The sequence below is a fragment of the Chlamydotis macqueenii genome, chromosome 19 (assembly GCF_036417535.1).
Source record: "Chlamydotis macqueenii isolate bChlMac1 chromosome 19, bChlMac1.mat, whole genome shotgun sequence".
NCBI classification, from domain to species: Eukaryota; Metazoa; Chordata; class Aves; order Otidiformes; family Otididae; genus Chlamydotis; species Chlamydotis macqueenii.
Genome location: NC_141574.1, coordinates 7,594,802 through 7,622,669, shown reverse-complemented (window position 1 = coordinate 7,622,669; position 27,868 = coordinate 7,594,802). Strand labels below are relative to the sequence as shown.

The following is a 27,868-nucleotide window of genomic DNA, read 5'->3' as shown; positions in this document are numbered from 1 at the left end:
GAAGCAAATTACAGAAACAATATTTTTATTCCAAGGGCAAATGTATTTAAATAATTTACAATCATTGGACAGCCTGAAAGGTTTTTTTTTTTTCCCCATGATTAAAATCACAAAGATGTTAAAATAAAAACAGTATTTAAAAAAATGACCATACACAGCATGAAGGAGCGGCTGGGCACAGGGGAGCTGCCAGCTGCAGGACCCCAGGGAGCGAGCAGGGCCCCTGCGGACTGAGACCCCCTCACAACCCGGTCCCTTCCAGAGGGGAGAGGAGGCGTCTCCTCCCCACTGCGTGCTGGAGCAAAGGCGGGCAGCAGGGCAAAGGAGCGGGGTGCCTGCACGGTCCTGGTGGCGTGGGGCAGCTCTGTGCCCAGAGCGCAGGGGGGATGCCGGCTCCTCCGCCCCTCTGCCGCCCCCAGGCTGCCTGGGGCAGGCCAAGGTGGTCTCCAGCCCCGGGGGATAAGGCAACACCTCGTGTTTGGGGAAGGACCCCAGAGCTCCCCCAGCACAATCTGTCCCTTCTGCCCCACGGCAGCTGTGTCCCTGACCGCAAGGCAAAAACCGGTGCCATGAGATGCTCTCCCCAGGGTACCATGGCTCCTGGATAACACAGCCTGAGCTACCCCCCTGCCCCTCTCAACCCCTTCCACCCCCCAGGGCACACAGTCTCCCCCCGCCGAGGGCTGCTGTGGCCCAGGAGGGGTTGGGAGTGACACTGGGGTAGCTGTGGGCTGGGGACGACGCTGTCACCCACAGCAGTGGGCGAGCAGGCACTTTCCACCTCCCACGGGCCCACGCCGGGGGACCCGTTCTCTCCCCGGTCCCGCCAGCCCCGCTCTTAGCTCCACACATCCAAAGAGTACCGGCCCTTCGTCATCAGTTTCTTTACATAGTCCACAGCCTGGGGCTGGCTCATGTTCCCAAACTCGGCCACGATCTCGTAGAAGGTGTTCTGCACGTCCCGGGCCATGTTGCGAGCGTCACTGGAAACAAAGGGACCACGAGCGAGTCCATGAGTGAGTAACGTAGCAGAGCCTGATCAGCTCTGAACACCCCAACACAGACGTTCGCCCACCCCAGCCCATCTGCCTGGCCCCTCACCCTCCCCCAGAACAAGCACAGCGTAACCCTGCCAGGGCTTGCAACACACAAGTGGGTAAAACTGAGTCACGCTCGTTTTCCCAATAGGAATGTTTTCCCAAAGTCCCTTCCCTGCCACGGGACATACCCGCACACGTAGATATGAGCGTTCCCCTCATTAAGGAGCTTCCAGACGTTTTCCTTGTTCTTCTTTAGTAAGTGCTGAACGTAAACCTGGCAGGAAACAAGGTGGGGGTGAAGTGAGAGGGGCAGAGCCCCCACGCCACAGCCCACGGCGAGGGAGGGGAAGCCAAGCCCACGCTCGTGGCTCCACAAGACAGCAGAGGAGCTGGGTGCTCCTGTGTCTGCCGCGGGCCTTCTCTAGCAGCAAGGCTCCAGGCTGGGAGCCTCCAGCTCTCGGGGCCTTTTCTTCCTCCACCGACACAGCTCAGAGTGATGCTGGGCAACGAGAGCAAGGAGCTAGGGGACTAGAGCAGTACCTTCTCGGCCTGGTCCCTTGAGAAGGCGACGTTGAGCTGGGTGAGGACTCCCTCCTGGTGGAAGCGGGCCAGCTCCTTGCGGTACAGGTAGTCCTCACGCTCGTGGCGGCAGCCGTAGTAAAGCACCGTCTCACCCACCTCTTTGCCTGCAGAGCACACACACAGCACCATCAGCTGGTCCCCTGCAGCCCCCAACCCTCCAAACCCTGCCCTCCCCATTTCCTCTTGTCCTGCTAACCCAGGGGACACAGAGCTGTGTCACTGCTGCTGTTTGCAAGGGGAAGATCAAGAACGATTCCCACAAGTACCCATATGCTTTAGTAGTGAGCCTAACTGACTTGACTGGCATTATTGAGAGACGTGGTGGCAGAAGTCAGAACAGGCTCAGGTCTATCTGCCCCCCCAACATCCTCTGCAGCCCACAGAGGAGGACAAAGCATCCTCATGCTGGACGAAAACACTTTGCCGCTGTTCACCCTGCTTTGCCACCTCTGGTTTTTTGCTAGATCCACCAGTGACGTGAGCAGCACAAGATGCACCTTGGAGGCATCAACCGGCTTCGCAGAGCATCATCCTGCAGCAGCTCCAGTTCCCAGGGAAGTTCCTGGGTACTCACCTTGCTCCTTCAGCCAGGCCCGCTCCTGGATGAAGCCAACGAAGGGGGCTATGCCAGTCCCTGGTCCAATCATGATGACGGGCGTGCTGGGTTTGAAGGGCAGGCGAAACTGCGACTTCCTGACGTACATGGGCACCAGGGAGTTGCTCCTGTTCTCATCGGGAACCTTGTTCTTGAGCCAGTTAGTGGCCACCCCTTTGTTCACGCGTCCCGTCTTGGTCTCGTACTCCACCGTCACAGCACAGATGTGGATGGAGTTGGGGTGAACCTGCAGGGAAGGGATGTCAGCGCCAGGCAGAGGGGGAGCCCCAGCAACCCCACAACTCAGTCCTTCGTGCTCAGGGATGGGGAGAAGTTTAACCTAATGTTAATGTTGGGACAGCTACTTCTCCCCTGGCAGATAAAGCCTCCAAGCACAGTCCATACTGGACTTCAGTCTTGTGCCCAACTTGTTGCAGGACGGCTCAGTCCCTGCTGGAAGCACGCTCACCTTGGAGGAGGAGGCGATGGAGTAGTAGCGGGCCTGCAGGCGGGGCAGGAGCTCACACAAGTGGTCGATGGGGGGGCGCAGCGAGGGCATGTCCTGCAGGATGGCCAGGATGTTCCTCCGGGCCTCCACCACCCAGCTGAGGTAGAGAGCCTGTGGGCAAGGAGGGCACATGGTTGACTACTTCCCTCTGCAGCTGGCAAACACTCCCTCAGCTGCCCAACAGTCCTGGATCCCTTTCTGGGATGCCCCAGCACCCAGTTCAAGCCAGCAGCTTTGCTGGGAAGGCCACAGCTCCCACCTTTCCCTCAGCAGCAGACGATGCCATTTTGCGGAGGCGGTCCTGCTCGCCAGCGTCCGTGGCGTACTGGGCCAGCTCATAGAGGACATTGGTGCGAGGCGGGTTTGTGATGTCCAGGTAGTAAGTCAGGGCTGTACGGTAGGACGTGGGGCAGGGGAAGGGATGTTTCTTATTGGATTCCTCTGGAGAAGAGAGACAGAAAAAAAAAAAAAATCAGCAACCGCATGCTGTTATGTTAGAGATTTCATGCTAGGAGCTACATGCAGCTGGAGACAGAGCAGAGGAACTGGCTTCAGGGAGGAGAGAGCAGCTCTAGGGCTGAATCAGCCCATTGGCCAAAGCCCAGATCTCACTGAAGCAGCTCCAGCACAGGGCAGCTGCCCTCTCCAGGCAGCCACATCCCCCAGTAGCCCACTTTGTGTTTCACAGATGCTGCCTGACAGCTCATCAGCAAAAAAAAAAAAAACAACAAACCCCGTGCTTCCAGTGCCCCAAGACATCCATGCAGAGAGGCACCAGCAAAGTCCCAAACCAAGCAGAAGAGGTGTTCTGCATGGCTAATTTGGCCTCACACCCTTACACCTCCTTCAGATCTGGCCTCAAGAGCATCCTTAGTCTCCTTCAGCCACAGATAGTTGTGCTCAGAGCCCCTGGGGAAAGGTAAGCGCCAGCAGTCGAGGCCGGAGCCATTCAGTTCAGCAAATTAAGAGGTCCGTAAGGAGAGGAATGATGGTGTGAGGCCGGACAACCTGGGACACCGCATAGGGGGCCACAGGCTCCAGCACTGCATTAAAGCCACTTGCTCTCTTGAAATCAGGAGCTCTCTCAGGCTTCTGGGCCAGCACCTCTGATGCCTCAGGTCAGGCTGCACTGCTTCAGGAGTAAGATGGGCAGCAGCTGCCACCTCCCTCCTGCCAGAGGCCAGCTCTGCTGGGAACGCTGCCCAAGAGCGGCTCTTTGTATCAGCACAAGTGCTCCCTCCTGGCAGTTCAGTTCCCAAGCCTGTGCCTCCTCCAAGGACTGAATAACAGCATCTCAGACACGAAGGCCTCCGCTGAGCTCTGGGGCTGCTGTGGCAGAGGGATGCTCTGGCAGGCTGATGCTCTGTGATTAGGAGTGTGCTGTTACATAATTTGTTGTGGGCACAGCAAGTACATTTCACAACTGACCCACTTCAGCTGGCTCTCAGCAAGCGGGCTCTGTGCCACTGCTGCTAAAGTGGCATCACATTTGGAGCGGCCACAGGATGTCTCTGTTTGACTGGAGGTGCCCTATGGGACCCGAAGGTCATCTGGCTCCTGTGCTGGTGGGAAGGACAGAGGCTATAGCTGAAAGAGAACTGCTGATGCTCAGGGGTGACCTGTACTCACCATCCAAATTGTTGAGGGACATGATTGTGTCCAGATCCGTGCCCAGGATCTCACCAATCTGATTCACCAGAGAGGAGTCATTGGCTGGGTACACCGCCACGTGGTCCCCAGATTCGTACCTGGCACGAAAGCAGGAAGAGAGCACATGAAGCGCCAGCACCAGCTTCTCATCCACCCCAAGCCTGAGCTGCTCAGCTAGAAGACGGGCGGGCTGGCGCAAGGGGCAGTAGGACAACACTGAGATCTGAGCTGCTACACAGCACCTGCAGGATCAGGGAGCCTGAAGAGCCAGCAGTCAGGACTATGGTAGGAATAACAGCTTTAAAACCAGGTCTTTTCCAGGGGATCTCCAAGGTAAGAGCAATTTCGCCAGAGCCTTCAACAAGGCCAGACTTCCAGCAAGGACAGGCCAGCTCCCTGACAGGCAAGATGCAAAGCTGTTCAAAACCCTTGCAGTATTTTGTTAAGACACCTGGATTTACAGCTTTCTCACAAGAACACACAAAGCAATTTAAGCCAGCAAGAGGGTTTCTAAGAACAGGGCTTTATTCCCCCTGTGCTTGTACACCAAAGCCAGGCAAACCCAGGCATAAGCCATTCCCAGCTCTCCCCTCTCTCATAGCTCATCTGCCCTCTCATTTTTTGAATGACTCCTAGAGAATTCTTGCAGCTGGGACTGCTCAGGTAGGACAGGTACATGCAGTCAGCTCTGGAGGGAACCAGAGCAGCCAGGTGGCACAGCCAGGCACAGCACAAGAGCTGAGAGAAAGTCCTGACATGGGGTACCTGATACGTGGCACGGAAGCCCAGAGGGGCAGCGTTCATTAATTATGACAACAAGGTCTCCTTCCGAAGTGCTGGATGAGGCCAGCGCCATATCCTTGTTCTTTGCTCCTGATGCAGACCGCTCCCACCAAAATAAAGGAGTGGTGTTCCATGGGAAACTACCTGATTTTGGAATTAGAGATATCCAGCTCCAGGTGCATAAGGTGTCGTTCTCCACCCTCGTTCAGCTTGCGATTCTCTGTGACCTGGGCCAGGAAAGGGTTCTTGGCATCAAATGGTCTGGAAGGAAAGACAAGGACCCTCCGGGTTACTCTCCTGCAGGTTCACAGTGCTCTCTGTATCCAAGCACGTTCCTTCTACCTCCATAGCAGGCTCCCATGATTTGTGCACAGGGTTGTCCTGGCTCATGTTTTAAAGCACACCACAGCACAAACCAAACTGTGATCCTGCTACTACCCGCACTGGCAGAGAAAACTGATTTTTTCCTTCTTAGCACAGCCCAGCAGTCAACAGCCTGTTCCTCATTAAGAACAAGTGATACAAAAGCAGACTGGAGGGAATGTCACATCTCAGAGATACTTCGGGTTGGAAATCATTTATACAGCTGATCTCCCCAAAGCAAAACTGCAAGCAACCATCACACACTAGCTACGCTTGGCGAGGAAAGGCTCTGACGGACCTCCAGACAGCTGCTGCAGATGTACCAGCCAAACAGCGCACGTGAACACTGCCACCTTCTCAAACACTAATGATTCATTAACCCCAAGAGTCCAAGTGGAGATCTGAGCCCGTTTCTCTTGGGCAGAGACCTGCTACATGGCTGCATTGCAGAAATGACACTGCCCACAGAGCACGTGATGTTAGAAACATCAAGGACCCATTAGCCGAAGCCTGGCCCACGCTCAGGGTGGTCTAGCACTTACGGCTTCTGGTTCTCGTAGCTCTTGAGACGACCCATCTCTCCGGTGTAGACTTTGTTCATGTTCATATCTGTGTGCACCACCAGCTCATACTGGCGGATGCTGGAGGAGAGAAAGAGAGGAAAAAAGTCAAACTGGAAGTCACAGGGTGTGGTTGGGACCATCATCTGGATTCGCTGCAGTTCAAGCAAACGCCACTTCCACCCCTTCATCTCTCTTCAGACATTAGGAAGCAGTCAGGCCACAAAGAAACCCCAAACCAAGAGGAAACATCAGCTTCACTGGGAGTATCACAACCCAGCAAAGTCATCCACAGAGGAATGAAACCCACCACCCATTCAGAACAGAAACCCAGAGCTGGGTTCAAGCTCACACCAGGACAGACTCAGAGCAAACAGCCCTACTCACTGCTCTGCTTCACATGTGCCCTCTGAAGTCTGGAAGGGGAGGAAGCACACAGGAAAGGGGACGACAGCTCAGGGCTGACAGCACAGCCATGAGCCAAAGGTGGCTGATCTCTCTGGCACCCGGAAGAACTTGCCCCCATACCCACCTGGACTCTTCTCCTGTAGCCTCCACTCCAAAGTGCTCACACACCGCTGGCCAGAACTGTTCTCTCCAGGTGATGAAGTCTTCTTCCAGGCTGGCCAAGGCAAAAGAGAGATTCAATAACCCTTCCCAAGAGAGAGCAAAAGGGCATTCCCAGAGAAGCCATGCGAGATTCCTATGGACTTCCTCCTCCACCATGGGAAAAGGCATTTCCCTTGGACCCCGGCAGTTTTGGTACCTCCACATGCCCAAAGATCACCAGGAGAGCTCTTCAGAGCAGTAGGTAGGAGGGCTGCTACACCACCCACCCCTGACTTCACTGGATCTGCCAAGGAAGGGTTTGTTATTCAGACTCTGTCTTTAACCAACTCAGCTCCCCTTTGCTGGCTCTTGGCACCAGGTCACCTTCTTAAGATGCAGATTCCGCCATGGCAATGCTTATTTTTCTGGGCTCAGAGCCTCCTACACACAGCACATCCCTCTCATCAGATCTTGTAGCCCTTAGAGGCCACAGGTTGATGTAATTTCCCAGGTTAACCTGCTATTCATATGGTGCCCAGGTGCGCATAAAGAGTCTAAAAAACCAAATAATCTGAATTGGAAAATTACTGCATTCCACCATAAAACAAACAGTTCACAAGAAGACAGAGTTTGTCTCCTCCACAGGGACGGGTGAGCTTATCCATGCAGGCTGGGTTAGCAATATAGGGATCTGCTTGTGGGAGAGAGAAGAGGGACCTGTCAGCTCCTATAACTGGCCCTGTGGAGTTTGCTTCTGTTTTAGCAGCAGAGCCAACTCCTTGCCAAGATCCTTTCTGCAATGTTTTAGCCGGCTCTCACCAGCCTCTCAAGCCACGCTACTCACTTGCCATCGTCATCTCCTAGCCCAAGTTCAAAGATGCGTTGGGCTCCAAGCTCCTCCAGTCTCTTGTCCACGTACTTTCCCATGGCATTGAAGTGCTCATAAGTCTTGTTCCCCAGTCCAAAGACCTGGAAGGGAATGCTGACTAAGCATGGAGAAGTGAGGGCTGGATTTTTCCCATTCAACCAGCATCCTCTGGTCAGTAGTGCTCAGCAAAGGATATTGAAGAAAAAGGATGGAAGACAGACAGCAAGACCTCTCTCAGCTCCCCATGAGCTACTCGTGGACCTTCTGAGTAAGAACCTACCACTGGAGAGTGCCTGGTCAGTAGGCACCACCACCTCCCTGGAGCCAGGCCTCAGGCATGTCAAGAGAACGAAAGTACAAGAGCTGCCTGCGTCATCTCCTCGACGGACCAGTAAAAGCTTGGACTGCCCGGAGACCAACTGCTGTCTCTTGCCTCCCATAAACTGCTCAGTAAATGTTTGCTCACCGCTTTATACAGAGCAGCTTAACATCTCCAGCAGTGGATTTTCTCCTCATTTGCAATTATTATGCTGCCTAAGGAATTTGGCTGGGGTTTAGGTGAGGTGGCTGTACCTCAGCCAATTACTCAGCTCAGCACAGGAAAAAAAGAGTTACACACTCCTCCAAGTGATTTAATCTGCGGGAGAAGATCTGGCCCAGGGCTGCTCAATTAGCTTCTGAACAACAGCAGCAGCCTGTAACTCATTTACAGACCTTGTATTCAATGCCTGCTGGGCTGTTTGTGGCAAGACGTTACCAGCAAACCCTTGTGATTTAGGGAGTGGAGAGAGCACTCTGACATCTGCATTTAAAGCACCCAGTTATACATTTGCAAGAGTCCACAAAGCTTGGAGAGGAAGACAATAGGGACCGCATCCAACACAGGCGTACAGGGCACAGACATCATGTTGTGCCTTTACCCAAGTCACGTGCAGGCACAGCGGAGGGCTTTTGACTTTCCTGCCCAAATGTAGCATAAACTGGAATTGGGCCACTCACCGCAAATCGGAGACCCGACAAGTCAGCGTCAGCCTCCTGCAGCCAGTCGTAGAAGTCTTGGGCATTATCTGTGGGATCACCCTCGCCGTAAGTGGCCATGCAGAACACAGCTAAGGACTTGTCAATCTCAGAGAGACGACTCAGATCCGACTACAACCAAAGGAAAGAAAAAACCCTCAAGGATTCCGCAACGTGGTTACTGGGCAAGCCTGTTCCTACAGTGCAGTTACCGCTGCTGTGCGGAGCGGCACCACATAATGTCAAACAGCTGATTACAAAAGGGGTTGGAAAAGGCCAAACCCACAGAAAACATCAGAGGGCAAAAAGCTAACCACCCTCACTGGACTGCAAGTCAGTCAGTACTTCTACCCCAGCAGAAAAGCAATGAGATTTTCCATACGAGGCTTTAAGGGATGAAGACCATTGTTCATCCTGGAGAGCAACACAATGTCAATGCCTCTGTACAAGACTGTAACAGTATGGGTTTAATGCTAACTACACAAGGAATACGGAGCAAGTTTTCATGCTGCCAACTGATGACTCTGAACTCCCAAACATTCCAGGCTACCTTCCTCTTTCAGTTACGTTGCAGAGTTCACCCCAAATCTGTAGGATGGGAAGGATCAAGCACACCTCTGCATCTCTCAGGCCAATTACATTTCCTTTCCTCCCCTAAACGACACTACTAAAAGGGCAACTGTCCCTCGGGCAGGCTCTTTCTGGGTTTTTTTAGGTGGACACTAAAAGGATGTTACCTATCCCTTGGCTGTTCATGGCTAAATTACCAAGTCATACTCCTCTGGATCCGCTGCCATGCCCCGGAGGCCATAGCGATGAGCATCTTTGGAGAGGCGATTGGCAAACTCCTCTGCTGTACCCGTCTGGGATCCATAGAAAACCACTATATTTCGCCCCTGGAGAGAAAAAGAAATCCCTGTTAAGTGGTGATCACTGACTTGTAAACGGACAGAGGAAGCACATCTTGTCAGAGACAAAGGAAACGCCCGAAATCAGGAACTCTGGACTGCAACCTAAAGGCAACTGGGAGTCTGCTGTTGTCTGGGACTCCACACTGGGCTTGCAGCAGAACACTCAAGGCTAAGCTGTTCATAAGAACATGTCTTGTCCATCCCAGAGGGGTGACTCAGGTCAGGCTAAAACCCAAAGCAAAGAATAAACTCTCAAGTTTCATTCTCAGCCTCCGGGCTGCAGCATGACTCCCAGGCACAGGGAACTCCCTGGACGAGAAAGCAGACTTGCCTAAGCTTTGGGAAACTGCCTAAGCACCGGAGCTCCTGCTCTGCCGCAAGCCAATTATTTTGAAGTAAAATGGAAAATATATCCAGCCTTTGCTTCTTCCTCTGCTTCCTCTTGTGTCCAGTCCAGCACAGAGTAAAAAGCTGCCAGTTCTGAGTACAACAGACACATGTCTCTGCAGCAGATATGTCTGCATCCAAACCAGTCCCCCCTGCTGATAGCTAGACAGTCTTCAGAGGAAACTGGGAAGCACACAAGCTCCCCCACCTTCCCAGCACCCCGCACAGCCAGAGCAAGCAGCTTACCGTCTTCTTCATCTTCTCAATGAAGCTGCTGTCTCTCACTGGAGCTGCTCTGAAAGACAGGAGGAACATTAATTCAGATGGGCATGTTCATTCTTTAAGATAAGGAATAAGCAAGTGGGGAAAAAGCAGCCCTCAAACCATACCAGATCTCAGGAAGGCTACCCAAAGTGGTGAGATTCCCCATCAACCACTCTTACTGGGCATCCCTGGGACCGGGACATCGCTCAGCTGCAAGGCTTTTCCTCGGCACACAGCCACGGACCAGGGACTCTCAGAGGGGAAAAGCCAACCCCTGCCTTATCTCCATCAGTAAATCCTCCCCAGGCGCTCAGCTCTGGGTGTCAGGAAATCTTTATCAACCATTCAGAGGTTTCACACCTGAGCAGGTTACAAGGCTCTTGCAGATCTACGATGCAAGAGTAGGTCTCCAGATACACCTCATCCCAAACTGCAGTGGGAAAGAGGGGAACAGAGAGCTCCCTGCTTCTCCCGCCACAACGGACAGTCAGGGAATCGGTCCTGAACCATGCCCCTGGGGCAGATTCCCCAAGCTTGAAGTCAGACAAGACTAAAAACCAGCTGTTCTGACCTCAAAACAGCATGCCAGACATGAATCCCAGAGCTGGAAAGCCCTGCGGAGCAGACAGACGCAGCTGATCAGACCCACAGAGCCTCCAGCAAGGCGACCGCTGCCCATCATGGTCCCGCAGGACTCACTCCCACGCTGGGGTTTTCGTCCCCAGCGCAGATCTCCAGCACTGAGAGCATTTGCATTATTGCATGGAGGCGACTTTCTCTCGCTCAGAAGAGGGACAAACCACAGCAGCATCAGAAACGTTGAGGCAGAGGCTCACACCGCTGCGGCTACCCTATGAGGCAGAGAGCCAGAAGAGCTTTGCTATGCTAAGCACACCCACGGGCTTTCAGTGTCACAGGGTGAAAGCAACCCAGCCCTGGGGACCCTGGGAGCCCCAGAAGCAGAGGTGGCTCTAGCTACAGCCAGATTGGGTGCTAGGGTCTTCAAGGCAGGAGGACAAGCGCCAGGAGCTCACTTGCCGTCTTCCCCACTGCAGCTTCGGTAGCAGGGAGGAGGAACGTGGGACCCGTTCCCGTTTCTTTTTTCACAATGGAAGAATGCAAGGCTGGGTCTCCTGTGGGAAGAGAGAAGCCTCCAGGCAAAAAACAAACTGTTTTGGCTCCGGCCCATATGAGAATGTGCAGAGCTCGCTAAGAGTTTCCTAAACTCTGCAGCCCAGGGGGAGGGATCTCTGCGGATGTGCAGAGACATTTGCAGAGCACACACACACAGAGCGGCGGGGTGGGGGACGTTCAGAGAATGCCTTGAATGCCTTCAAGAAACCCTTTCTACCCAAAGGTATCAAAGACCTCTGGAACCAGTCCTGACAGCTCCGAGCACCGACACGGTCCCATACAGCATGCACTGAAGACAAATGAGCCCTACTCAAAAAAAAAAAAATCTACCTATGGCAGTTGTGCTCCCAGGAGAGCACTGCTTCGTGGCAATCACTTTGTGCTCTCAGCAGTTAACAGTCTCCCCATGTTGTCATTAATCCCAGGAATATCACAAGCATCTTTGGGAGCACAGCCTCAAAACCCTGTCCGTGCTGCCGCCAGGATGGGGGCTCCAGAGAGCTGCCCCCCAGCCTGCTCACAAGGCTCAGCTCTCACTTAGCTTTTGGCTCCGTGGTGAACCTCTTCGGTTTACTGCCCTCTGCAAATGAGATCCAATTAAAATAGCTGTTGGGTCAACTGCTAAACAAAATGCTTTTAAAGGAGGGAAAAAAAGTTTTAGATACTTTCAGCAAGCTCCTTTTTGAAAATACAAGGGTGCAGCACACGGAGTTCGTCTGCTTTCAAAGGAGGCAACTTTGCACTGAAGCGGTGTGGTGAACAGTCTGTGGCTCAGACACAGAAGAAATAGTGAGTGAGTCTGGCTTTTGAAAAAAAGGCCACACAACTCCCTGAAATTGCTTCATCAGGGTGGCTTGAAAATCCGAGCTGCAAAAACGTACAGATGCTGGAGACTGAACGGACACTCATTTTCACCACTCAGTCAGGAAAACTTAGAAAAGAAAGTGTGTTTTCAGCAGCAACTGCTCTTACAGCTTAGATAGCTCAGGGCAGCCACTAAAGAGAGTTAGAAGTGATGGGTGGAGGAAAGGGGATTAACTCCATTGTTGGAGTGAGTCTTTAGCTTGTACACATTGCCCACCCTTGGTGAGAGCCCACAGCACAAGCGACTCCCAAGGCTTGCTGTCACTTTGATTTCAAGAGGAAAAAAGCAGGGGGCAGGAAGTTACCGACAGCTCAGCAAGGATACCAAAGCCTCTGTCTGAGCTGAACACCTCTCCTTCAGAAAACTCCCATGTCTGAGGCTTTTCTCCCAAAAACACACATACACCCAGAAAGAAGAACACAGCAGAGAAACCAAGCGCCGACAGCAGGGTCTCCTCTGGAGCAGCCTGCCTCCAAGCAGAGCCTCTCCTCCTCCTTCTCCTGCCTCAGCAGGGAGAGACACCCCACTCCGCCCAGCTTTGGGATGGTGGCAGGAACGACCCTCCGAGTCGGCGCGATCCCACCTGCCCGTCAGGCAGATTAACTCACCTCGCCATGGCCGCCTCTTCTCGCGGGGCCGAGTACGCGCAGCCCATGGTCGGGGCAGGGAAGAGGCAGACAAAGAGTCGCAGGGCAGCCGTGTCTGTCTGCGAGGGGAGGTGTGGGGGGGACGGATCTAACTTAGCTCTGGAGCAACACGCGCGCAGGCCTTTCCATTCTGCTCCTCCTGGGCATTAAAGCCAAGCGTCAGCCTTTTGTTAAGGAGAAGAGAGCTGGCGCAAAAGGTCCCGGCACGGGTCATAGCAGGAGTGGTCCTGTCCGCTCAGATCCTCATGGCGGGACTTTGGAAGTTACCAAGTGGATCCGCGCAGTCCTGAGAAACTGCAACATCTGGCAGCAGTGGCAGAAAGGAATTAGGAGTGGAGAATGAAACCTCCCAGGATCCTCCACAGCACTCGTCCCTCTCCCATCCGCTTGGAGCAGGGGGACGGGACACAAAACCCTCCCCCAGCCTTGTTACCTTGGAAACTGTTTATATCACAGCTGCTTTTATATATATTCTTTAAAAAAAAAAAAAAAAAAAAAAAAAAAAGAAAAAAGTCAATGCTGTAGCTGAATGAAACGATTCCAGACACTGCGTGAGCAACGCTACGGGTAACTATGGCAGTGCCATTACGGAGGCAGCTCAAAGGAGTTTGTTCTCTTCAGGATCCTATTAAATTAAATTAGAGATGGTCTGTCTCTAACACACACGCAGGCAGCAGAGAGGGCTAATCAGGCTAAGGAGCTGCAGCAATTCCTGCCACAGGAAGCCCTACAAGCAGAGGGAATGGGTGTCTATAGCTGCAGAACAGAGATAAGCCAATTTCTGCCCCAAACAATGTTAAAGACGGGGAGAAGGGAGGGGGTGACACCCAGCGTACCAATCAATGTCTCGCCTGCATCTTCCCAGGGCGACAGTCTGCACAACTCCGGCGCGGGGACAAGAGAAGGGAAAGAAATCTGCGATTGAGAAACACAGAGAGGAGGCACGGCCGAAGAATAAAAATAAATTAGTGCATTCCCCAGCAATGCCACCACAGGAAGCACAGTGGCCATGGCTGCGTGGCAACTGAGAGCTGTTCTCCCTAACGACATCTGCAGAGCAGGCCGTGGGGAAGGCTGCTCCAGTGGTTTCAATTAAGGCTGAAAATGGTCAAAGTGCAAGCAATCATCAGCCAGCGGCATCTCGGCCTGCCCCATGCACGTGTGTTTCACAACACAGGTATAGGATGTCTTGTATGAGGGAAACCTCCACGTACGCTGGACTCTGCCACTTCTCTGGGGGCTTCGGGCAGGAGAGCAGCTCCGCTTGGCTGTAAGGGTGAGGCATCAGCAAGCGCCTGAGCTGCGGCTGAACTCGGAGAGGCATTGTTGGGGCCAAATCGTAGCCATTCCCAGGCCACGTGGCGCTGGTGGAACCACACAGAGCAAACCCAGCCCAAGTGCCATACAGAGCGGAGTATTTTGATCGTGCATCTGTTCTTCCACAATCAAGGGCAGTTGCAGCAGCAGCATTTATTTCCTTTGGAGACCCCACTGAGCTGATGTGGCTTGACTGAGGTGTGCTGCTCAGCGGCAGCTCCCAAAAACCCCAGAAGGGCACCAAGGTGCTGGATGCTGTGTTCTGGTCGGAGACTCTACTTGCACTCTCCCCCATTGCAAGCACACCCGTTCAAGCAGCAGCCATCACAATGCGTCTGAATTGCTAATCAGCACTTTCGTCTTCCAGTCTTCCAATGCTGAAGCTGAAGTTGGGGACCAAAGTGACATGACAGAAACCATCATCCAGTACCAGCAGATAAAGCAGCTCAGGACAGCTTGAGAAGTCAAGGCAGAGCTGCAGAGAATGCGCTGAAGAAAAGCAACGCCTCTTAAGGTCAAGGCTCTCCACTACCAGCCAAAGACAGCCCCATCAAGGGCTCTCTGCCTTCTCAGGTCTGGGCCAGCTTTCCTACCTGCAGACGGGCCTGCCCACGGACCAGCTGGCTGCCCAGCCAGCCACGGGCAGCGGCTGACAGCATGATCCCGTATCTTGCCCATTCCCTCATTCATCAGAAAGGAAACTCCACCCCAGACTCAAGGATGACAGGAGGGAAGGAAATCCAAGGCTGAATAAGCTTGTTTTCCCCACTTATTTCCCTCCTGGTTCCAAACATCCCATAAAATAACACTGCAAAAGCTGCAGGAAGTTGCTGTCTCCGTCCCAGAGGATGGATGTGCCACTGGCCACAGCCTTGGCTTACGGGTCCATGCTGCCCTCAGAACATCTTGCTCAGAACAATGACCACAGCAGGGCTGCAGCAGGCAATGGCAGAGTCAGGCTTAATGTACGGGAAAAACTATTTTAAAGCCTCCTCTTGTGCTTTTCACCTGCCTGGCTGTCACGTTCAAAATGAGTTGTGTCAGACAAGGTCTGGAGCAACCCACTCCTCCCTGGTTATCAGGGACAGGAGGTGTTGCTCTTCCACAACTCTTGCAAGCAGCGATTGCACCTCCCACGCAGATCAAGAAGGCAGCACAGACCCCACGGAAGAAACACGGGCAAAATACTAGCAAGTCAGCTCAAAGCCCAAACCTCCAGCCAGTCTCAGATGGAAGCCCACGTGCTGAGGTTCTGCAGCAGGACAAGGTGGTCACACACACCCGGAGTGGTTAGCAAGCCCCTCGGCAGCGTGACTTCTCTGCAAGGTCACGGCAGCCTCTAGAAGAGCTGCATGTGATGGGTGGTGGCTGGAAACAGTCACGAGGACAATGAGCACGGGAGCTTTCCGAGCCCAACTGTGCCACGTCAGGTTCTAATTTCAGATCAATAGTGCCGTTTCGCCAGCCAGCTTTGCTCTCATTGCAACACAGTCATGCTTGTCACAGTCTCCAGAGGCAACCACACGCACTGGTACACACAGCCCTCTCTTGCGGGCGTGAGAGGGAAAGTATCTGGCAAATCCAACAAAACAAATTCCCAAGATAAGGTCAAGTAGGGACAGAAAGCCAGGTTGCAGCCTCACATGCACCTGTCTGCACAAGGTACCGCAGCCAGGGACATTTCTTCCTTCTAAAACCCTCCCAGCAAGAAAATGTACTTCCCATCCTGTGACACCAGTGTGTGCAGCCTGCCTGAGAGTTTGCTTCAAGCTGTGTGCTACTGTTCCCATCACCCAGGGACTCCATGACAGACCTGGCATTCCAGGCTTGCCTTCAAGCAGAGGGCTCTGCCACCAGAGAAAGTCACGGTCTGACCAAAGGAGAAGCAGTGAGACAAAATCTCCTCCTTTTCAATTATGACCTGAATTACAACACAAACACTGGACGATGAGCCCTGAAAACTGAAAGCAGAAGGTAGACATACAGATCTGTGACAACAGACCCACCACTGCTTGCTGAGTTTGATTTAGCTTTATCAATCAAAATTTTGTCAATCCCCTGCTGAAACACCTTGGCTTACCACCAAACATCCTCACCTGAGCAGCTTACAGACAGGTTCTGCCACAGCTTCTTTCCACACCAGGTTGTAATACTTCGAAATGAAGGACTAAGAAGTATTTTTTTTTTGCCAGAGCAGCACCTGCTAAGTGTCACAGGGAGAAATCCACTTCACTTGGGATGCCTTGCTAGTGCAACTGTCTGTGTTAAACCTTGAATCAGCCAGCAATCAGCCAGCCAGAGCTTTTCCCCTCCTCGTGGCACGGCTTCACAACAAACCACTCAGGTCTGAGGGGCCCACAGTGAATTTGCAGCCAGCGTTACAAATCCAGAGGATCCGCCTTTGTCGTGCGGTCACCTTCTCCAAAGGCCTAACACTGGAAAGCACAGAGCTGGGCTAAGGCTGAGGCTGGCTCTCCCTCTGGAGCAAACCGCACCCACGCAGGGAACAGATCTCGGGAGACGGAAGGGAAAGGTATTGCACAGCACCAGCTCCTACGGTCTCTGCTGCAGTGGGTTTCAAACCTCTATTTACTGCTCTTACCAATGCTCCAGAATAAAACAGAAGGAATGAGCCAAAAAGCCCAGCAGAAAACCGATGTGAAGTTTGGTATGTGACCGAGACAAGGAATTAAATGTACGCAGATCTCCACCAACACGCCTCACCCCTGGCCCTAAACCCTTTGCAGAAGGCAAAGCGGAACAAAGATCTCTCCCTCTCCAAACCCAGTATCCCGCTGCCGCAGTGACCTGGCATCAAAGCCAAGCAAGTTTCACAAGAGCTGCCAAGCAGCTCATGCCCAGGAACTATCTCCTGGCTCCCCAAGATTATTCCTTCTCTTCATAGCTAAGGGTAGATAAGCAGCCTTCCTATCAGAAATCTTAAGAGCGAGTCCACCTTTCTCCAGATTATCCAAATATGACTTTTATCAGAAACCACAGAGAACAGCCAAAGCAATTTTTAAGAGTTTTGAAGTACAGCCAGGGGCTTTTCTGCCTCGCCTTTTATTGCCTTGCTCAGGAAAGGCAAATTACTGATTTGGGCCACACGGTGGGGTAAGGCAGAACTGCAGCCCAGCTCTTCCATGAGGATTTCTGCATCCCGAGGCGGACAGCTCAGAAGAAACATGAAGGGAGAGAAAAGCACTTTGGGATTAAGTCCCCTCGCCTGGGGACCTCTCAGGATCCAGCTGAGCTTCTCTCACAGCCTCCAAGGACCCACCATAAGCAAGATGGAAAGCCACACTCACTCCATGCTGCCTGAGAGTTGTTACTTACACTGATTGCATCTTGGGGAGGTCTGGGACTTCCTCCTTTTTCTTGCGGAAGAAGAACCAGTAAGTAAAAAGCCCAGTGATGAGCGAGATGAGAAATACATCCGTCATGCTGAAGAAAGAATCTTGTGCAGTGCTGTCGGGAGGGGAGATGTTCGGTTCCATGCCAGCATCCCCCATGACGGTCAGAGGCACTGTAAGGAAGGAAAAACAAATTAACACCAGCAGTCCCCCAGTGCCACAGAAGACCAGAAGAGCCATTCAGAGCATGCTTTTCCACTACAGATTTAGTCCTAGGAGCACAAGGTAGCCCAACAACTCTTTGGAGAGAGGCTTCGCACCACAATACTGCGAAATTCTTCTGCATCCCAAAGTACCTCACTGTTCCACTGAGCTTTTCCCTTCCCGTTGTGTCCATGCTGATCCAGCAGAAGTGATTTCTCTGCCAGCACCATCAGAGCAGCCCCACGTTCCAGCCAGGGAGCCCAACCTGGCTCCTACTAACACCCCAGTAAAACTTAACAGGGACTCATGGCCAGCCTTTATTAAAGCCCTTACACATCACTGAGCCCACAAGGTGTTAGTAGGGGAAGACCCCACTCTTCCAGTCACCCCACAAATCTGGGCTTTCTCCCTCCTTTCCACAAGGTGATACAATGCTCCAGACCTACTGCTGTGCTTATAAACCCCAGAACAGGACTGTGGCACAGTACTTCTGTGAGCATCGCCACATTAGGCCGTTATAAGTTATAAATCCTTCTGATTTACAATACACCTCCACACGCAGATTGGATTTACTATCCACCTCTTTTTGGGCCTCTGGTTTCCCACTCCCCTCCACTATCTTCCCCAGTTTAAGTTCCATCTCCTTGAATTACTCCTTTCCACTTGCCAAGGCAGAGTTTAAGTGACCTGTGACTTGCCCATTGCCATACCCAGAGTCCATGGTAGCACAAGGATGAACACCCAGCCCTCCAGTCCTCAACCAGCTTTACAGCCCCTGTCCTTCACCTGGAAAGCCACTCGTTGCTCCCTCCCACTGCTCTGCCAAAGCTCTGAACTCCTCTGACCCTAGTCTGATCACAAGATTATCTTCCCAATGCACAAGGACACACTCTGTCCAAGCAAACAGATAATTAACTCAAAACTTGATTTGTAAGGGCAAAGTGACTTTTCTTGTACTTGGGCATCCCGCCAACCCAGGAGACGATGGACATTTGAACTTGCACACAGAACAGTGACTCAGAGCCATGGGGGTGCCACTGGAGAGAAAGGACAGGTCCTGTGGCTGAGCTGCAAGGGGAGTTAACCTGTTCTACACACCCGTGCCTGCTGGAGAAAAGCTCCCAGAGAGCTTTCCTGGGGTGCTGAAAGATGCAGCAAACTCCAAGCTTTGTCCAGGCTGAGAAATAAAACCGACTGAAGTTTAAGGTTATACTAATGCATTCAGGAGCTGGGAAGAAAAAGGAAGGTGATGCTCAGGGAGGGCTAACAAGGGGGACTGGGTAAGGTCTTCAGCAAATAAGAACCCCGTGTTGTTACCCCACCAAGGAAAAGTCCAGCTCCGGAGAACATGAAGTACTCTGCCACAGGCCACCAGCTACGGAAGTCAGCCCTGCAGCGTGTGGGGAGAAGTCCACAGCCACCTGGCAGCAATCACAGGTGGGCTCCCAGCTATTTTTGCAGCCCAACTAGCTCTCAGCCCCACGAGAAGTCTAATTCAGTGGAGAACTTGGCAAGTGGCTGTACCACAAACGGCACTAAAACATCACTGCAAAGCTTCCCATTAGGTTCCTAGAGATTACACTAAACAGGGAGAGTGGAAGAAAAATATTAGTGATGCGACTGCTGACGAGGAAATCGCCCATTTTTCTCCACCAGACAGGTCACCATGTCCTCCCTCCCTTGCAGACAGGCTTTCCGTCGCTGGATCTCAGAGCCAAGCAAGCGCCGGCTGTTATTTCTGTACAACTGTAGACTAAACTGTTAAGTTAAAGCCTCCACAACTGGAGCTTTGTTGCCAACAATGCACACCTCCCAGTAGGGTCCCATCCCTCCCCTCCTCTGCGCTGGGTTCCAGTAAATCAGTGAGGAGCGGGTCCGGCAACTGACATCAAGGGAAGGCGCTAGTAGGGGGAAACACGCCGGTGGCTTATTGCCTTCACAAGTCCTTTCCCATGGCACATAACGCAGTGACAAACCTTTGCTCAGAGGAAGCCTTTTAAAAAAAACCAAACATGTCTGCTGGAGACCACGCTAAGCTGATTTTGGGCAGAGCTGCACCCCTTCCCTTCCGAGCACCAAACCCAGCACTCGCAGAAGCCAAGCCCTTGCACAGAGTACAGCAGCATCCCTTGTAACAAACTGCGTGTGGGGGAGAGTTCCAAGCTAGACACATCTTCGGTGAGCGGCAGCCAGCCCAGGGTGGAAGGCACAGAGGCTGCGTATGCCTCGCCCCACAGCAATTCCCCTCCCAGCTCCAGAGAGCTCAGATGTGGATATCCGCCAGCTGTCCTTACACGGGGTGAGAGAACAAGTTCCTCATCTAATGAGCAAGGTGAGGGCTATGTCTCCAGCAGCATTTCATTCCCATGCCCAAAGCAGCGGAGCTTCTGGCCTCCCAGAGCAAAGGGGACAAGTAGCAGCGATGAGGGGTTTTGCTTTTTCACGCCTCTGGAGGTGGTCTGCTCTCCCAGGATTCCCCATCCTTGGGAAGGAAGCTCCCAGGAATGCAGCATGGACAGACACAGGGGAGGAAGCTGTACTATCTCCTGGCCTTCACCACGCTGCAGCTCTCCAGCACTTCAAAGGGGAACCCTCCAGCTGCAGCTAGACCACCCACTCACTCCCCACACCCATAGCCAGAGGGAAGCGCACCATTTTGGGAGGCTTATGGGTCTGGTGCATGGAGCAGAGTCTTGGTTTGGTCCCCTCTCTTCATTCACAAGTCTCCATAGCATAAAGGTTATACACTGACCTCTAATCCTGGAAGGAAACGCAGTGATGCACCAAAGACACAAGAACTGCTTTAATTTTGATGACGGGTTCCATCTGGTCCTGGACGTTTAGTTATTCCAGTCCTATATCTTAGCTACAGGTTTTTCTTTTTGCTCCCCACCCTTTCAAAAAGGTTTGCTTAGATGTATCAAGAGAAGGCAAAGGATGTGGAATTAGACCTCACACTTCCTTTTTTAACAGGCTGTCATAACTCAGGAACTATTTATTTAACTCACTTTACCTGGCACAGGAAGATTATTTCTCAATTTATCTCAGTCTTACCTAGTTGGCTCTAACAGTTATTTTCCAGAAGTTCACAGCAATTGCTTTTCAAATACATGTCCTTTTCTAGCTTTCAGTGAAAAGAAAGCTGACTCTTACTTGGAATTTAGCTGTCCTGGAAATCCTGCAGTCTCTGGAAGTACCCTGATAGAATTAGACCAGGTTTTCAAAGCCGAAAATAAAATAAATTTATGATGCAGAAGTTCCCCTGACATCAGTTTCAAAGGTAGTTATTTTATCCCCAATGTTTATTATATCTTCAATCAAGGTAAGATAGGCTTCCATTTCCCCCCCTTTTTTTTTTAATCCCGTTTGGCTCCAGTTCCTGCATCCTTGTTTATACACACAGTGTCTGGTGTAAAGCAACCACTCTCAGCCGAGATGCGAGGCATCTACGACATGCAGAAAAGTCACAACATTTTGAAAGGCTGCAATCAAGCGATGCTGTATTTTAGCAGAGCTTTTCAGCCTCTGAATGCAGCTTCCAAGCCTGGGGATTTGCTTGATACACGGCAGCTTGCAATCATTCAAATCACCAGGGACCCTCTCTGCACATCTCCATGCTGGCAAATAGGTGCAGGAGATGGTGCAGCAGATGCTCCCAAAAGCGTGCTGGAGCCCTTGACTCCAACTGGCAGGCACAGGTCACGAAACATGTCTGGGAGGTCTCCCTTTCTGCCAGCCACATTGTAGTATCTCCTCGTGACCACAGAGCCTTGTCTCTGAAGCTAAGTTGGAGATTTGGGTAGGCTCTTTGAATTGAAGCAGCCTTTTATTTATATAATGCTTGTGATGAGTTTCAAGTATCCCAGGACAATTTTACTTCCTGGTCCCAGATCAGGACTGCAGCCTGTGACTCTTGCTCCAAAAATGAATGACCAAACTCTGTGCCATCACAAGCACGTCACGACCTTTCCCTGCTCACATGAGAAGGAAAGGAGAAGGAAGACTGCTGACCAAACACAGCCCCAGGCTGTTCGCTGCTCCTACCTCTGATAACCCCATCCCCAGGTCCAGCTGACCACAGCCTGTAGCACCAAGAAGCCCCCAAATTCAGCTCAACACAGCAGAGAGGGCTTCCCACGATGCCAGCACACCCAAGCAGCACCGGGCACGAGTCCTGCTGTGCCCTATGGACTCTGCCTGCCCCGGCACAGAGCAGTACAGAGGCTGCACCCCCATCCATCTCCGGTGCCTCGCTGAGACAGCCAGTTTTCCCAATGGGAACCAAGCGGCAGCAGCACCCTTTGGACACCTGCAGATAAAAACAGGAGCTGCAGGCAGAAGCTCTATTTCACAACACGTTCACGCAAAAACCTGCGACGATCGAGTCAAAGGAGGACAACGCACGTAATGCCGTTAGTCACCGTCCACCCAACCCTCACACCGGTGCCAGGCATCATACGAAGGGAGCTCGGCAAGGCACAGGCAGCGGAGCCTTCTCCAGCCTGCAGCAAGGTCCAGGCTGTCTCAGCTACCTGCTAGCAGGGACACCAAGCAGATGGTTTGAAGTCAAACCATGCCTGCAGGAAGGAGCTCGCCACACATCTCGCCACCAACACGAGCCCTGGAGCACCCACCAGTCCCTCCACACTAGCCGCCCCGTTCACCTCCAGCAAGGACGCTTACCGAAGGACTGCTTTCTGGTTTCTTATAAGCAGGAATCCATGCACCACATCTAAAACCAGCACACGCTCAAAAAGCTACTGGTTCTTTCAGACTGGCTTTCTCCAGTTCAGGCTCCCAGTAAAAGCCCCACACAGCCACCCCAGGAAAGGGGACAAAGGGGCAGCGCTGTCAGAGTCAACCTGGTAGAGCACTCCTCTTACTCTCTGCAGCCACAGGATGATGACCCTTGTGTCACTGACTCAGCACACGCGTTGCATTAGTGAACAAAGCGGAAACACAGCTGTCACGATTTCTAGTGCTGGAAGCTCTGCGCAGCTGGAGGTGTCAGCATTACCATGAGATCTGCCACAGCCATCTTTCTGACCACGAAGGACCAAGCCAAATTCCTTAGGTGTAGGTGGGTGTCCACGACCAGACTCCCCTCCGCACCACGTACCTGGCCTGCCCCAGGGATCGCCCTTTCGCTGGTGCTGACCATCTTTACACAGGACCATGGCACAACACAGATTAGGGACACGATCAACTTGAAGAAGTCATCTTAAAAAAAAAAAAAAAACCAACCAAAAACCACAGTTTTAAACTAGATATCAGTTATTATCAGTGGATCAGAGATCCACTGGCATCATGGCCCAGCCCCAAAAGACAGGTTCAGGACAGAGGGGAGACACAGCGTGGAAACAAGCAGCCAAAGCAAATGGAGACTCCTCTTTGCACAGCACTGACCTGCAGACCAAGCTTTAGAATCAATGGCAGAATAAATAGAAACTAACACGAAAAACAACTAAAACACCCAGGAGGAAAAAAAGAAAACCGCTCAGCAGCCCTCTCGTAGGTCCCCATTCCCGTGGCATCTACAAAGCTTCTAGAGAGCTCGCACAGACGTAAGGAAGCTGCGGCAAGACCCCATAGCTTCACACGCGATGGCAATGGAGAAGGAAGAGACTTGCTTACAAACAGGAATCCAGTCTTGTGACTGGTAAAGGGGTTTCTTCTTTCACCCACTAAAGACACAAGGCGAGCGGGTTACGGATGTGTGTCAGGAAGAGGAGCCCCGCGGACTCGAGCCCATGAGGAAGGAGGAGGGTCAGGAGTAGCAGAAAGGGCAGGGCTGTAGCGGAGATGGCATTTCTGCCCAGACTCCTGTGCCTGGTCTCCTCTGAATCCCACTGCAGGGAAGAATTTCCTGTGTGCTAGTGTGTGTATTAGGCCAGGAGACCCTTGGGGCAAAACCAGATCTTCTCTCATTCCTCTTTGGGTATGAAAGCAAACAATTAGAATAAGAAATTCTGTTTACATCAGCTTCTGCCAGTTACTGGCTTCAGCAAGTCTCAAATTAGCTCTTTTTCCCTTCCTTTTTAGTAAAAGGAGACCTGGCAAGAAAAGTGGTCCTTTCCAAAACAAAAGCAGCCCATTGAAGTTGGCGCTCAGATCCAGGTTATTTAACGTTGCCTTCAACAGCCTTTTCTCTGCAGCTCTGCTGCGCAGAGATTGTGTTTCCCCTCCATCAGAGGCCTTTGCTGTGGCCAGAGACGTTGCTGTACTTGGTCTGGTCCGCACAGGCTCCCTGCTTTGGGTGGGCTCACCCTCCCGGCGAGTTCCTGGGCTCCTGGAGGCTGCAACTGAGGAAAAGAAGGCATGGTGGGAAACCCCACAGCTTCCTCGCCCCATCAGCCTCGGATCGAGCACCCACGTTGCTGTGGAACAGGGTGGCCACTGCAGACGGCGTGCTCCCCTCATCACAGCGAGAGCGAGCGGTGATCCAGAGCTGACTTTCACCAGTGCCTGCCTTTCACTACACATGAAGGCTCACTATGCCTAGCACTTCCATATCACTTTCTTCCCACGTATTTAAAAAAAAAATAATCCCAGCACATCCCACAACTTCCCATTAACCACCATCAGCTCAGTAAAGAAGGGTGGAAAGCAGCAGAGTCTTTTTCAAACAATACCGGGAAAGCGACTCTCCATGGGCATCTCGGCACTTCCAGCAACTCAGAAACCCCAGTCCAAACAGAGGATTTGGCTGCAGCAGCACCTCGAGCAGGGGTAAGGAACACACACCCAACCCAAAGCTGGGTTTTTTTTGTGAAATAGAACAAATTACTCTTGCTGTGCAAGGTCTCTTCTAGTCAGACCTTGACACGCTGGCAGAACTCCTATTTTAAGCATGAGACAGATGCAGAGCGTGCATCAGTTAGTCTGGGAGCTTGAAATACTGCATATTTGAGCTTTCACTGTCACACTTGCATTTTTTTTCTGGCCAATAGATCTTGTTCAAGGACAGCAGAGCAGCTGCAAAAGCAAGGCAGAGAACAACAGCAAGAGGAACGGTTTCTCTGAGGCAGAAAGCAACTCCCCACTATGGGAATACCAAGGTGGGGCTATGCAGCGAGCCCAGTACACAGAACCACAGGACTTAAAGCATTATCCAACACAAAAATGAATTCAAACTTGCCAAGCTGCTTTAAAAGAAAACAACCCAGAATTACTGCATTTGCACACTTCTTTTCACCAGACTAAAGCCTGTCTCTCAGCTTTTAAACAAGGATGTGGGGCATGTCAGCGGCTTAGGCACCTGAACACTTTCCTTCACGCAGATTAACAGGAGCCGGTGTAGAAAAACAAGTGTTCAGGATTACAGGATAAACAAAACCTGAGAACCGCAAGTAAACTGAACCCCCTGCTAACTAATACTGTTCCCCAGCCTCCCATCCCAGGGAGGGACAAAACGAGTGCATCGTGCCTCAGGCATCATTTGAAAGTGGAATATGGGTCTCAGCGTCGCTGATATTGCAGAGCTGGGACAAGATTGCAGGACCTTTAGACCACGCTTTTGCAAACTATCACGGGCACTTACTCAGTCAAACCAACTGCTCAGAGGGCTATGCTACAAAATCTCAGGAGCAACCCATTCAGGCATGCATTTTGCATGGTTCAGGTCCTGCTGAAGATGTTTTTTTAAGATCAAGAGGGGAATACGTAGGGTTTTTTAGCAGCCTCTTCTGCAAGTGCTGTACCTCATGCTGCCACAGGTAGAAGTTCAGTGAAAACCAGCATCCTCCAAACTGGCTGTTTGCTTACTCCCTGCCTGCACAGGGTTCCTGTGAGAAGCTGTGATTTCGCCTGCAGCCACTACAGGGAGGGGAGCACTACAGACAGGGTTGGTAGCCACAGACTTTGACCTCTTCCACCAGGAAAAGCCTGGACGCAAAACTCTCTAACGCTGTTTTCATTTGGGAGGTTTCCTCTGAAACTGACAGCTGAAAGAGCATCAGAGGTACAAAGTTAAACAGATCCTGCAAAGGTTTAAGAACTGTAAAGACCTCCTATGGTTTGGGGATTTATTTATTAAATAAAATCAAGCACTGTTTGTACAGTACCAGGACATTTTGTATTTATAAGGTAGCGTGACTCTGAGGATGTGAGAGCTTTCCAGACATTATGTGCCTGTCTCCTACACAGCTGCAAGGCAAGGAGGATCCTTACATCACGTGGTAACTTGGCAAGAGAGCTGTCCTCCTGCTCCCAGACCCAGGCTTCACATCTGGCTGCCCTGTTAGAAGTGTGTGCGGTCACTCGATGAACCTCCCTGCCTGCTACCGGTAAGGGACTCTGAGCTGTATTTAAATTCTTTGAACATCTGTGAAACGCTAACAGCTACCCAGTCCCCTGCAATCACACACAACCGCGTGCACCAGCAGGCCCCAGAACATCAGTCCTGCACCCAAAGGGGATATCCCCATGCTGAAAAGGGACACGAGGCCACGGGACAACAGACAGGTCAGGTAGGGATTAAGAGGGGTCACAGGCTGAAAGGCTGACACCGCATTGCAAAAACTGCAGCTCTCCAACTCCACACTCCCGCTCCAGTACGGTCGGTCAACGTAACCAGCAGATACTTGACATCGGATTTTTCCTTCCCTTCGTAACACGAGCTGCTCCTCTCACCTCCAGCCATTATGCGTACAGCCCTGTTACACAACCAGGGCTTGCACAATCCTCACAGGCATTTTATCAGCTTGCTCTTCCAAAGCTTGGAGTTAGCTAGAACTGAGAGATGCTAGCAATGACCCGTGAAAGTAAGTCAACAGATGCATTTCACAAGCAACCATGCAGCAACATCCAGCGTTCCTGCCAGGGCCACAAAGACCTACCAACTCCCTAAGCCGGTTACTAAACCTTGCACGTGCACACTAGCAGACTTGCACATGCACTGCCAGGGCCAAATTTTCCAAGGAGAAAAATCCAGCCCCATCTTTAACTCCAAACCTCCCCATCGCCTACTCCATACAGGAAGAATGGAAAGGAAAATTATCCACTAATTCTACTTTATTCCTTGAAAAGGAATAACTGGAGGCTCAGAAACAGCTGATAATTAAGCAAGAATACTACAATAATCTGCCACTGTAGGTCAAATTCAGCCACTCTTTGGACTTGTGACCCTAGAGAAGCCACTGGAGATACAAGCGCTCTTCTTCCGCTCTCTCTGCATTCTGTCAGCGATCAGCAGCATGCAATAGACTCGAAAGTTTACTTGGGGAGAAGCAGCAAGAGATTACAAGCAGCCTGTAATTATTAGTTCTGATCTATGAAATTTCAAACTCTATAAAATAAACAATCTTGGCACGGTGCACCTCTCACCGCAAGGCTCATGACTCACTCACAACAATGGCACGTATAGAGTAATCGCTCCACTCGGATCAAATGATCACATTGGGAAAGCAACTTATGCAAGTTTGACGAATTGTGTTTTTAGAGGCAGGAGAGCTCACATCAGGAAACAGAGCAAAGTTCAGTGGCAGCAGAAGTAACTGCTGGGTGGCTTTCCTCCCTGTCCCAGGAAAGGGACAGGGAGGAGATGGCAGAATCGTAGAATCATGGAATGGTTTGGGTTGGAATGGACCGTTAAAGCCCACCCAGTCCAACCCCCCCTGCAAGGAGCAGGGACATCTCCAACCACATCAGGTTGCTCAGAGCCCCGGCCAACCTGGCCTGGAATGTTTCCAGGGATGGGGCATCCACCACCTCTCTGGGCAACCTGGGACAGTGTTCCACCACCCTCAGTGTGAAAAAAAAAATTCTTTCCTTATGTCCAGTCTGAATCTGCCTCCTTCTATTTTAAAACCATTACTCCTTATCCTGTCACAACAGGCCCTGCAGAAGAGTTTCTCCGAAGCGCAGACCTGAGCAGGGAAGTCTTTTCCCTAGTCCTTCAAGACTGTGCAAGCATGTTATTTTGGCTGCGTCACAACAGCCAGAGGAGAGAGTAAAGATCAAATGAGATTTCAGTCCAGACACAGTTCCACGGGCCACTTTTGCTGTGGGTGAACTGGGTAAAGAAACCATCGCTTCCAGCTTCCGGCTTGTCAGGTCTCGCTGCCAGCTGACCTCCCCAAACCCAACTGCCCCCACAAATGCTCCACAACTTGCAACACTCAAAAGGAAGAGGTTACCTTGCACCAACGGCTCTGCAAGCAAGTGCTGATGGGGCCTGTGAGCTCCAGCACGAAGGGCAGTGAGCAGCAGGGAAAGCCTCCCTCAAGAGGCGACAAGTTTTGGTCGTACAGCCCCCGTTGAACTCCTCCAGC

The 27,868-nt window shown here is 51.9% G+C and overlaps 1 protein-coding gene across 2 annotated transcripts; it reads right to left on the bottom strand.

The window, feature by feature from the left end:
- Nucleotides 1–22: 22 nt before the first annotated feature.
- POR (cytochrome p450 oxidoreductase) lies at nucleotides 23–27,868 on the bottom strand. Of its 2 annotated transcripts, XM_086762822.1 has the most exons (16): nucleotides 27,734–27,868; nucleotides 17,377–17,566; nucleotides 10,060–10,108; nucleotides 9,283–9,411; nucleotides 8,498–8,647; nucleotides 7,475–7,599; nucleotides 6,614–6,703; nucleotides 6,064–6,162; nucleotides 5,303–5,419; nucleotides 4,355–4,473; nucleotides 2,985–3,166; nucleotides 2,687–2,836; nucleotides 2,197–2,464; nucleotides 1,581–1,726; nucleotides 1,229–1,314; nucleotides 23–983 (listed from the first exon to the last, which is right to left on the bottom strand). In XM_086762822.1, exons 2-16 carry the CDS (start codon nucleotides 17,550–17,552, stop codon nucleotides 839–841), a joined length of 2,031 nt encoding a protein of 676 aa, XP_086618948.1. In that variant the 5' UTR covers nucleotides 17,553–17,566; nucleotides 27,734–27,868; the 3' UTR covers nucleotides 23–838. The 2 variants fall into 2 exon arrangements, with proteins under 2 accessions (XP_086618948.1, XP_086618949.1); XM_086762823.1 differs by lacking the exons at nucleotides 17,377–17,566; nucleotides 27,734–27,868 and adding an exon at nucleotides 12,685–13,000.